We start from the raw sequence: 11,092 nt of genomic DNA on the forward strand, positions 1-11,092 counted from the left end.
CACTTTAAAGGGTAGCATCTGACTTTAGCACACTGGCAGTGTTTGCTGGATATCATTAGCAGTCCACTGTTTGCTTTTGGTGCCTGTAATTGCTCTTTATACTGTATCTGCCTAATGTTTTGGATGGACTAAAACTTAATGTCCTACTTTCAATCTATATGGCCGGGATGATCAGGTGTCAGGCAGACCTGGTCTTCACCCCCCGCTTATCTTCCCCGGAAAGGAGAGCCAAACAGTAAACAGCCCCAGCCCAGCAGTTGCTGGGGAAACACATCCAACACTAAACGGATGCTTGTAGAGCCAGCAATGGAACAGTGCCAGGAGCACACGTGGATGGTAAAACCAACCTGGGGCAGGAACTGTAAACAAGTCGATAAGTAGCTTAAAGAAGCCGTGTTTTCATAATGACCATTGGGATACAGAGAAAGGTGCTAATCCCTTTCAGTGCAAACATCAATGAGGGGGTAGACAAGTGTATGTAAAGCCAAAGCTTTTTTTATTACTTTAGTACGTATTGTTTAAATGTCTTTTTTTTTTTGTTTCTTTCTATGTATTTATTTTTATTGCTATCTCCGTCCCATCAAGATTTCAGTCCCACAGACACTGCAGTAAATAAGAGGAGAATTCTTCAAAGCGAGAGGATACATCCACTTAGACATTTGCCACCAGAACAGGTTTCTGCATTGAAAGATGTACCCTCGCCTTCTTTTCCTGTGGCAGCTTAAAAAACTTGCACACACTTAAAGATCAACTAAAGTGGTTACAGTAAAAATAAGTAAAACATTCTATCAGCTGACCATGGATGTTGGAGAACAGTTGGATCCCCCCACCTTGTTATGTCTTCTGGCCTAGCTTTCGATCTAAAGCTGGTCATACACTATTAAGTTCTTCCATCCATGCCAACCACTTCAATGGATGAATTCCCCTGCTGGGCTATTGTGTTCTGACAAATGGTGGCTTCCAGAATACCCAAGCAGTGGCTGCATCTGATTAAATGCAACCATTGTTAATCTATTTTCCCTCTCATTTGATTTTTTTAACAAAATATGTCGGGTGGGAGGGGGCCAACAGGGTTACCCACTAAGTCAATTTTGGCAAATTCAGGATAGTTCAGGATGAAGTAAGGCAAACAATGCAAAAGGAACAAATACCCTTTCTGGGCTGCTGTATTCAAACAGATGCCAATGGTGGCTGTCAGAATACCCAAACAGTAGCTGCATCTGATTGGATGCAGCTGCTGTTCATCCGAGTATTTTCTACCCGACTCTTTCAATTTTTCAATAGATGGATGTTGGGTGGGAGGGGGCTGACAGGGCTACCCACTACGGCAATGCAGTTCTGGGTATTTCAAGATAGAGTAAAGCTGCCCATCAGTCCTGGGACAGGTTCATCTAGCGCCCAGGACAAGGATGCGGAACTGTGCCCCTTCCCCCACTGTTAATGCATGCCTTAGAATGGGTTTACTGCCCTGCGTTTTTATTGAGTTTTTATTAAGTTTTATTGGAAATTCACCAAGCGCAATGCTAATTTGGATTCACACTGTTGCAATGTGGTCAGCATACAAATTTAAATGTGCTGCCTAATGTACCAAAAAAAAGGTGCATGCGCTATTTTTTCAAACGCAGCACCCTACAGTGTAAGAAAGTGCATTAACAAGGAGTGTTGGGTGCCAATAAGAATGAATGGCACTGAAGTACACCAACTGTTTTTTGCGTGTTGTGATAATGCAGGCCTTACCAGCATATACCCTAATTTTTATTTATTTTGATCAGACAGCTTGCTATATTTTTAATTATTAAGGTGGTTCTGGGATTGGCCTAGCCTAAGGTCATGTGACCAGTGTCAAGGCATTGGTCACATGGTCTAATGGTCACATCATCTCTGTTGATGCAGATGGTAATCAGGTAACAAACAGAGCCACTAATTAGTTTTCCGACATCTGCCCCAAATTGGCTCTAGCTGCTTGTTGGGAATGGGCAAAGTGGCAGAGGCTGGGGTTCTGATCAGGGTAACGCAAAGCGTCCATGCAAGGTCACACAAACAGCAGTTGCTGGCAATGTCTATCTGCTGGTTGTACATGATCCTAATATATAAAATGTTTCTCTTTACAAGTTAAACTTTTAAGCCACCATGACGCCCTACTATTTAGTGGTAGGAGAACATAGCTTTGCTAACCCGCTCCTTATTGGCTGACAGTGTTTGTCCTTCTACTCCCGCTGTTTACCCTACAATTTATTTTAGGCTTGGTTGCTGAGGATCTGTCATGCTGCTTAAGGTATGTGTTTGCTCTTCAGATAGATTATGTTCAGACATTCTATTATGCCATGATCCTAACAGATACCTTCCTGCCACAACCAATCGTGGCTCCACCTTGTGTACACTCCACCCGGAGTCTCCCCAATGTGTGTAATCAGAGGATAGCCTCTGTTAATAACACTCTCAATGCACTTTCCATGTCTAACAGGTTTAAGCTATAATTCACCGTAATCCCTTTTAAATAATGTCAAGTTGATTGGAATTTGGAACAAGAGGCTAATGTATTCAAGAACATATGCAAGACTTAAAGGGGAGCTACACTAACAATTTACACTGAAGGGGTGAACCTGTCAGAAGAGAAACACAAGGGCACCCACTGCTGACCTCCTTCTGAAAATGCCAGCAACCTGTATGTGTCTAGCTTTGATATGTTCTGAGCCACTGACCTTATACAAGTATGAAATTCACGAATGTCGCTACAAAAATCATAAGTCCTATCTGCACGCTTGTCCCAAATCAGTGACTACTAAAGTCCAAGGGTCATCATAGTTTTTTTCTGTTATATTCTTTATTTACAAAAAAAAATTTCTATTGCTATTACAAACATAAAACCTATACATTAAATCTTACCGTTACAATTAAGGGTCATCATAGTTAATCTGGTTAAAAAATACATTCATCCAGTTTAACCAATAACATGACAGCCAGGCAACTAACATTTTCAGAAGGAGATGACAGCCTTCATGTTAGGTTCCCTTTAAGATCTTAGGTAAGGGTCCATTCAGATGAGGCATATTAACTCATCAGTCTAACTTTGGGAATTGCAACATGGCCACTGCCATTGCTGAATTATTTTGAAAGGTGCCTATGATATAGTTTCATAGTTAGTTATGTTGAATAAAGACACCAGTCCATTCAGTTCAACCTGAGTGAGTGTCTACAATTGTCCCTATCCATTGTACACTCACGTTGGTCCCTACCCTCAAGGAGCCCACAATCCAAGGTCCCCATTCATACACTAGGGCCAATTTTGGACAGAAGCAAATTAACCTACCTGCATGTCTTTGGATTGTGGGAGGAAACCAGGGTACCCGGAGGAAACCCACACAGGCACAGGGAGAACATGCAAACTCCAGGCAGGTAGTGTCGTGGTTGGGATTTGAACCAGCAACCTTCTTACTGCTAGGTGAGAGTGCTAACCACTACACCACTGTGCTGCCCTGCACCAGTGGCTTTTTAAACTGCGGCCCATGGGCCAGATGCAGTCCATTGCTTGCCTTTATCCAGGTCTTGGGATACTATTCCTCTCACTGATAAAATATATTGTTCCTCCCATTGACACCCAGGATGAGGCCTTATTCCTTCCACCAACACCAATAGTTGGGCATAATTCCTTCCACCGACACCAACGATGCGGCACTGTTCCTTCCACTGATACCAACAATGATACATAATTCCTCCCACTGATATACTGTAAATGATAGAACACTATTTCCATTGTCACCAAAGATGGGGCACTATTCCCCCCACTGAAACAATGATGGGGCACTATTCCTCCCACTAATACCAATGATGGGGCACTATTCCCCCCACTGACAACAATGATGGGGCACTATTTCCCCCACTGATACCAATAATGGTATTCTACTGACCACAAGTGCTATTTCATTTTTTTACTCCCTCCACCACCAAGCCTGAGACATTTTCTACTCCCACTGGCCCACTGGCTACAGTCTTTAGTAGTGTGTAGTTGATGATGGAACTAAAGCCATTTTTTTTTAGGAAGAAATGGTACCCCTGTCAGGTTTTTGTTACTGTGAGTTGCCCTTCTGGGGAGATTCATCTTCTCCGTTTCTTAAAAGTGGGAATATAATGTATGGATTTTCTTACCTGACATTGGGTGTCTCCAACTGGCTGCATAAAGCAGCTAAATATTGGCTGCACCTCACGTCTTTCACCAAAGCCTCCAGCAGTTCCTCACAGCGGCTCTGCACCTCGCTCATCAGCTGCTCTACACACTGCTGCACCTCCTGGTGGGATGGGGAGAGAAGCTGCGGTAATATCCTCTCCATTGCAGAGGCACTGACTGCTGACTCCTTTGTCACCATGAGCACACTGCAAGATGAAATAGATTCTGGTCAAAAGTTGTAAGTGCAACATAAAAACAGCAAAACTCCCAAAAAACAATAGACAATTTCCTATAAATAGCTTGTCCAAGGACTCCCAATGCTTCTACCATCCAGGCATTTTATCATCGCAAGTGGTCCTCCTTGGGAAAGGGGTCAAAAGGAATTCATAAATGTTGGGATAGGACCTCACCTTTGTTCATCCTTGCTTGGTGCCATTGCAGTTTAGATCTGGAATTCTCTATTTGTACATACTCTATATTGTCAAAATTATTGGAACATCTGCCTTTACATGCACCTAAACATGTTCATCCCAGTCTTAGTTGGGAGGGTTCAGTATTGAGTTGGCCCACCCTTTGCAGCTATAACAGCTTCAACTCTTGTGGGAAGGCTGTCCATAAGGTTTAGGAGTTTGTCTATGGGAATGTTTGAACATTCTTTCAGAAGTGCATTTGTGAGGTCAGGCACTGATGTGGACAAGAAGGCCTGGCTCACAGTCTCCGCTCTAGTTCTTTCCAAAGGTGTTCCATCGGTTTGAGATCAGGACTCCGTGCAGGCCAGTCAAGTTCCTCCACCCCAAACTCGCTCATCCATGTCTTTATGGACCTTGCTTTGTGCACTGGTGCGCAATCATGTTGGAACAGGAAGGGGCCATCCCCAAACTGTTCCCACAAAGTTGGGAGCATAAAATTGTCCAAAATGTCTTGGTATGCTGATGCCTTCCCTTCACTGGGACTAAGGTGTCAAGCCCAATCCCTGAAAAACAACCCCACACCTTAATCCCCCCTCCACCAAATGATTTGCACCAGTGAACAAAGCAAAATACATAAAGGCATACATGAGCGAGTTTGGAGTGGAGGAACTTGACTGACCCACACAGAGTCCTGACCTCAACCGGATAGAACACCTTTACAGTGCAGACAGTGAGCCAGGCCTTTTCTCCAACATCGGTGACCTCACAAATGCACTTCTGGAATAATGGTCAGACATTCCCATAGACACACTCCTAAACCTTGTGGACAGCCTTCCCAGAAGAGTTGAAGCTGTTATAGCTGCAAAGGGTGGGCCAACTAAATATTAAACCCTACAGACTAATGCCCCATACACACGGTCCGATATTCCGACTACAAAATCCGTCAGATTTTTTTCAGACGGATTTTGGCCCAAACTTGTTTTGCATACACACGGTCGCACAAATTTGTCAGAAAATCGGATCGTTCAGAACAAGGTGACATAGAACACGTGCGACGGGACCATAAAGAGAACAGTAGCCAATAGCTTTCGTCTCGTAATTTCTCCTGAGCATGCGTGGCACTTTGTTCGTCGAAGTTGTCTGCACATGATCGGAATTTAAACGATCAGATTTTGTTGTCGGAAAATTTTAGATCCTGCTCTCAAACTTTATGTGTTGGAAATGCCGACGGAAAAAGTCCCATTGGAGCCTACACACGATTTTCCGGCAGGTGTCCCAATACTTTTGGCAATATAGTGCGTGTATTTCTGATATGGTTTCCCTATGTATTGTGCTATTTGTCTTTTGTATATTTTGATCATAATAAATGCATTGCAATGCAAATAATGTGGTTTGGGGGTCCGGTGTTGCTAGTTTTTCTGTTACAATTAGGTATTTATGGAGTTTTACAAAATTGAGCAAGGCACTTCAATATACAGGTTACATTTCCTTCCAAAATGAGCATGACTGGCTTTCACAGTAGGATGTAAAGAGTACAGCTGTATAGTTTGCCGAAATAAAATGCCAAACCAAGAAAAATTACAAATCCAGACTTGGTAAGGGCCTGTGTACCATGGCTAAGGAACCTGCGTGCCGAGAACCAAGGTAGAACCAAAGAACAAGAAGTAACAAAGAACAGAGAGAGTAGGAGAGAATCACGATACAGAAGATGGAAGACGTGAAAAAAGTAAAAGAACAAGCTGAAGAGTGGAGTTCAGAAGAAGGGAAAGGAATGGGAGAAAAGCAAGGGAGGGAGACCCAGGATGGCACAAATTTGCCAATAACAGGCTCCAAACTTAGTAAGCAACATGTGGTCAAAATGTAAGAACATGTAATGCTTCATCTATGGTGTCCAGATCTTAAGTTTAGCAGAATCTCCAATGAATCCTTCCAGATGCTTTTGGCCAAAATTTTATATATCAGTTGATAAACACCTATCCAATAAGATCTGCTTTTTGGATAGTCCCATCAAATATGGATGAGTGTGCCAGTTTCTGCGCAACCCCAAAAAGACCCCAAGGACAAATTTGGCCAACCTCTGGGGCACCATGTGCCAGTGTATTCATTATAAAAGGTTATAGTTGGCCTCAGTAGCCATCAAGTTTATAGAGCAGTGGGCTATGGTGTCCTACATTTTATTCCATTCCAGTGGATCTAAATGGGCCTATTTAGTGCCCTCTCACAGTATTTTACACAAGAGGGTGTATGATAGGGGGAAGGGGGGGGGGTGTATGATAGGGACATGGAGGGGATGTATGATGGAGGGGGGTGTATGATAGCGACATCAAGGATGGCTGATAGGGACATGGAGAGTGTGTCCGATAATGAAATGGAGGGGGTATATGATAGGGACATGGAGGCGGTATATGATAGGGACAAGGGGGGCATGTATGATAGAGACGTGTAGGGGGTCTATGAGAGAGACACGGAGAGGGTCTATGATAGAGACAAAGAGAGGGTCTATGATAGAGACAAAGAGAGGGTCTATGATAGAGACAAAGAGAGGGTCTAGGATAGAAACATGGAGAGGGTCTATGATAGAGACACGGAGAGGGTCTATGATAGAGACACGGAGAGGGTCTATGATAGAGACACAGGGGGTGTATTATAGAGACACGGAGGGGGTGTATTATAGAGACACGGAGGAGGTGTATTATAGAGACACGGAGGGGTTGTATTATAGAGACACGGAGGGGGTGTATTATAGTTTGGTTGTCGGAAAATTTGAGAGCCTTCTCTTGAACATTTGTTGGTGGAATTTCCGACAACAAATGTTCTATGGAGCAGACACACGGTCGGACTTTCCGACAACAAAACACACGGAGGGGGTGTATTATAGAGACACGGAGGGGGTGTATTATAGAGACACGGAGGGGGTGTATTATAGTTTTGTCGGAAAATTTGAGAGCCTTCTCTTAAACATTTGTTGGTGGAATTTCCGACAACAAATGTTCTATGGAGCAGGCACACGGTCGGACTTTCCGACAACAAAACACATGGAGGGGGTGTATGATAGAGACACAGAGAGGGTGTATGATAGAGACACAGAGAGGGTCTATGATAGAGACACAGAGAGGGTCTATGATAGAGACACAGAGAGGGTGTATTATAGAGACCTGGAGGGGGTGTATTATAAAGACACAGAGAGGGTGTATTATAGAGACCTGGAGGGGGTGTATTATAGAGACATGGAGATGGTGTATTATAGAGACATGGAGGGGGTGTATTATAGAGACATGGCGGGGTAATATGTTACAGACATAGACGGGGTGTATTATAGAGACATGGGGGAGTTGAATGATTGAGACATAGAGGAGCTATAGGATACAGATATGGGAGGTGTATTATAGAGACAGAGAGGGGTGCATTATAGAGACATGGAGGGGGTATATGGTACAGACCTAGACGGGGTGTATTATAGAGACATGGGGGAGTTGAATGATTGAGACATAGTGGAGGTATAGAATACAGATATAGGGGGGTGTATTATAGAGACATAGAGGAGGTATAGGATACAGATATAGGGGGTGTATTATAGAGTCATAGAGGGGGTGTATGACGGAGACATGGAAGAGATTCAGCTTCTATCTTCCATTTTTTTCACAAATCTTAGAAAACAAAATGTTACAGCTGGCTTGCTATGTTCAAGTCAAATCAAAGTTGAGACAATTCACAAAAAAAAATGCACTCCATCTTTTCATCAATGATAGGGACGTGTAGGGGGTCTATGATAGAGACTTCCGAAAATGCTATTTGTTTGCTGTCAGTGGCTTAGGTACTTTTGAGTCCTTGCTGGTGTACTTTCCTAGGTCATGGGTCGGGTTATACAGCACCATTGCACATAACATACAGCAAAAAGTATCACACAGCTCAGAGACAGAAGTATGATAGGAAGCAGAAGGTGACTTTAGAAGTAGAAGGATCACATTGTGCACATTGGGTCCTCTAATCAGGAAAGAAATAGAAAGACGCAGAGACAGCATTAGAGAGGGACAGAATGGAAATATGCAGAGACAGTATGTACAGACGCAGGGACTGGACAGACGCAGAGACAGCGTTGGACAGACGCAGAGACAGCATTGGATATAGATGCAGAGACAACATTGGACAGATATTAGGACAGCATAGACAGACGCAGAGACAACATGGACAAACTGAGGAACAGCATGGAAATATGCAGAGACAGCATATACAGACATGGAGACAGCATGGACAGATGCACAGACAACATGGACTGATGCAGAGACAGCATGCACAGACACAGGGACAGCATGAACAGACCTAGAGACAGCATGGACTGAAACAAGGACAGCATGGACAGACAGGGACAGCATAGAAAGGAGGCAGTGTAATGGATGGACAGATCACCTGTGTGGCCCCGGCTCCTGTGTTGAGTGGCTCTCTGTGTGTTTATCTGAGCTCTGAGGGATAAATGAGTTTTCTGTATCCCTCTCCACTCAGCACACAGTCCTCCCTCCTCCAGCCACTCCTGTTACTGTGTATCCAGATTGCAACACAAATAATAGAGATCCCTCCTCCCTGGGAGCAGGCAGGCAGACATCCCAGGACATGGCACCTCTGTCCAGCCTGCCCTCCCAGTACTCTCACCCCTCTGTGCCCCCTCCATTGTCTCCTCATCTGATCCCAGCCTCCATTCTCTGCATTGTTTTCATCATTTTACTGCTTCTCTGAACCCTCTCCTCACCCCTAGGGTCTCTGTGGTCCATAAACTGAGTGCTTTGCGAATCCTGTATGAAGCACTGGAAGCTGGGCACTGCCATGGCAGACAGGTATCAATGCCAAAAACTGTAAAAATATCATGTACAGCGGGGAGATGGTCTTTTCATGCAGCTTCAAGAGCAACATTGAAGTGACACAAATCCTCCAAATTACAGGCATTGGGGTACCTTAAAGCTGGATGTGATGTTACCGAACAGCACCATTTTTAGGGACAGCCTGGCAATGCATAGAAACACAAAGTATGAGCTTGTAGTTTATCACAAGAATTAAAGAGGTTCTAAAGGTTCAAGGTTTTTTTTTTTTTTACACATGAAGGAAAAAATACTTCTGTGTGCAGGAGCCCCTCCAATACTTACCTGAGCCACATCATGATCAAGCGATGTGCACTAGACATGTGCGATTGGTTTCGTACAAATCGAAAATTCTTACGAATTTCCGGAAATTCGTACATTCGTATTTGATTCAAATTCATAAAGAAAATTCGTAAATTGTTACGAAAAGTTAACAAACCTAAAAGTTAAAACCCCAGGAAGTCAGCACAGGGATGGTGGGAACCCTATGGGGAATTTCTATGCTTATGAATTTTATACGAAATTTCGTTAACGAATTTCGGATCCAAATTAACAGAATTGTGACTGGTGTTTTGTTCACCAATCAGAGGAAGTCAGCACAGCACAGGGATGGTGGGAACCCCTCATAATGGGAACAGCGGGTGTACACTCAGACCCAGGAACTCAGCACAGGGGTGGTAGGAACCCCCATAATGGACACAGCAGGTGTACAGACCTGGGAACTCAGCACAGGGATGGTGGTAACCCCTAATAATGGACACAGCAGGTATACAGACCTGGGTAATCAGCACAGGGGTGGTGGGAACCCCTCATAATGGACACAGCAGGTATACAGACCTGGGAACTCATCACAGGGGTGGTGGGAACCCCTCATAATGGACACAGCAGGTATACAGACCTGGGAACTCAGCACAGGGGTGGTGGGAACCCCTCATAATGGACACAGCCGGAATACAGACCTGGGAAATCAGCACAGGGATGGTGGGAACCCCTCATAATGGGCACATCGGGTGTACACTCAGATCCGGGAACTCAGCACAGGGATGGTGGGAACCCCTTATAACGGACACAGCAGGTGTACAGACCTGGGAACTCAGCACAGGGATGGTGGGAACCCTATGGGAATTTCTAGGCGTACGAATTTCATACGAAATACAAAATTTCGTTAACGAATTTCAGAATTTCGGATCCAAATTAACAGAAACATGACTGGTGTTTTGTTCACCAATCAGAGGAAGTGAGCACAGCACAGGAATGGTAGGAACCCCTCATAATGGGCACAGCGGGTGTACACTCAGACCTGGGAACTCAGCAGCAGGGATGGGGGGAACCCCTCATAATGGACACAGCAGGTATACAGACCTGGGAACTCAGCACAGGGATGGTGGGGACCCCTCATAATGATAAATTCGTAATTGTTACGAAAAGTTAACAAACCTAAAAGTTAAAAACCCAGGAAGTCAGCACAGCACAGGGATGGTGGGAGCCCCTCATAATGATAAATTCATCATAACGAACTTTCGTTATTTTAACAAAAAGTTTACGAATCTAACGAAAATTCATATTTCCGAATTGAATTTCGTACACAAATTACGAAATACGATTTTTTTTCGCACGAAACAAAACAAAACAAATTTTTTGACAGCGCCCATGTCTAATGTGCACGA

At 44.0% G+C, this 11,092-nt stretch overlaps 1 protein-coding gene across 1 annotated transcript in view; it reads right to left on the reverse strand.

Annotated features, from left to right (window-relative positions):
* The window catches only part of LOC143975075 (uncharacterized), a 51,725-nt gene extending 42,665 nt beyond the window's left edge, over nucleotides 1–9,060 (reverse strand). The window contains exons 1-2 of the mRNA XM_077477065.1: nucleotides 8,983–9,060; nucleotides 4,147–4,371 (exon numbers count right to left, since the gene is read on the reverse strand). Coding sequence (XP_077333191.1) covers nucleotides 4,147–4,364 — 218 coding nt within the window. The 5' untranslated portion in view covers nucleotides 4,365–4,371; nucleotides 8,983–9,060. The remainder of the gene's footprint in view (nucleotides 1–4,146; nucleotides 4,372–8,982) is intronic.
* Nucleotides 9,061–11,092: the final 2,032 nt, after the last annotated feature.

Source organism: Lithobates pipiens, unplaced genomic scaffold (assembly GCF_037356315.1).
Source record: "Lithobates pipiens isolate NorthernLeopardFrog02 unplaced genomic scaffold, aLitPip1_a1.2 Scaffold_1, whole genome shotgun sequence".
NCBI classification, from domain to species: domain Eukaryota; kingdom Metazoa; phylum Chordata; class Amphibia; order Anura; family Ranidae; genus Lithobates; species Lithobates pipiens.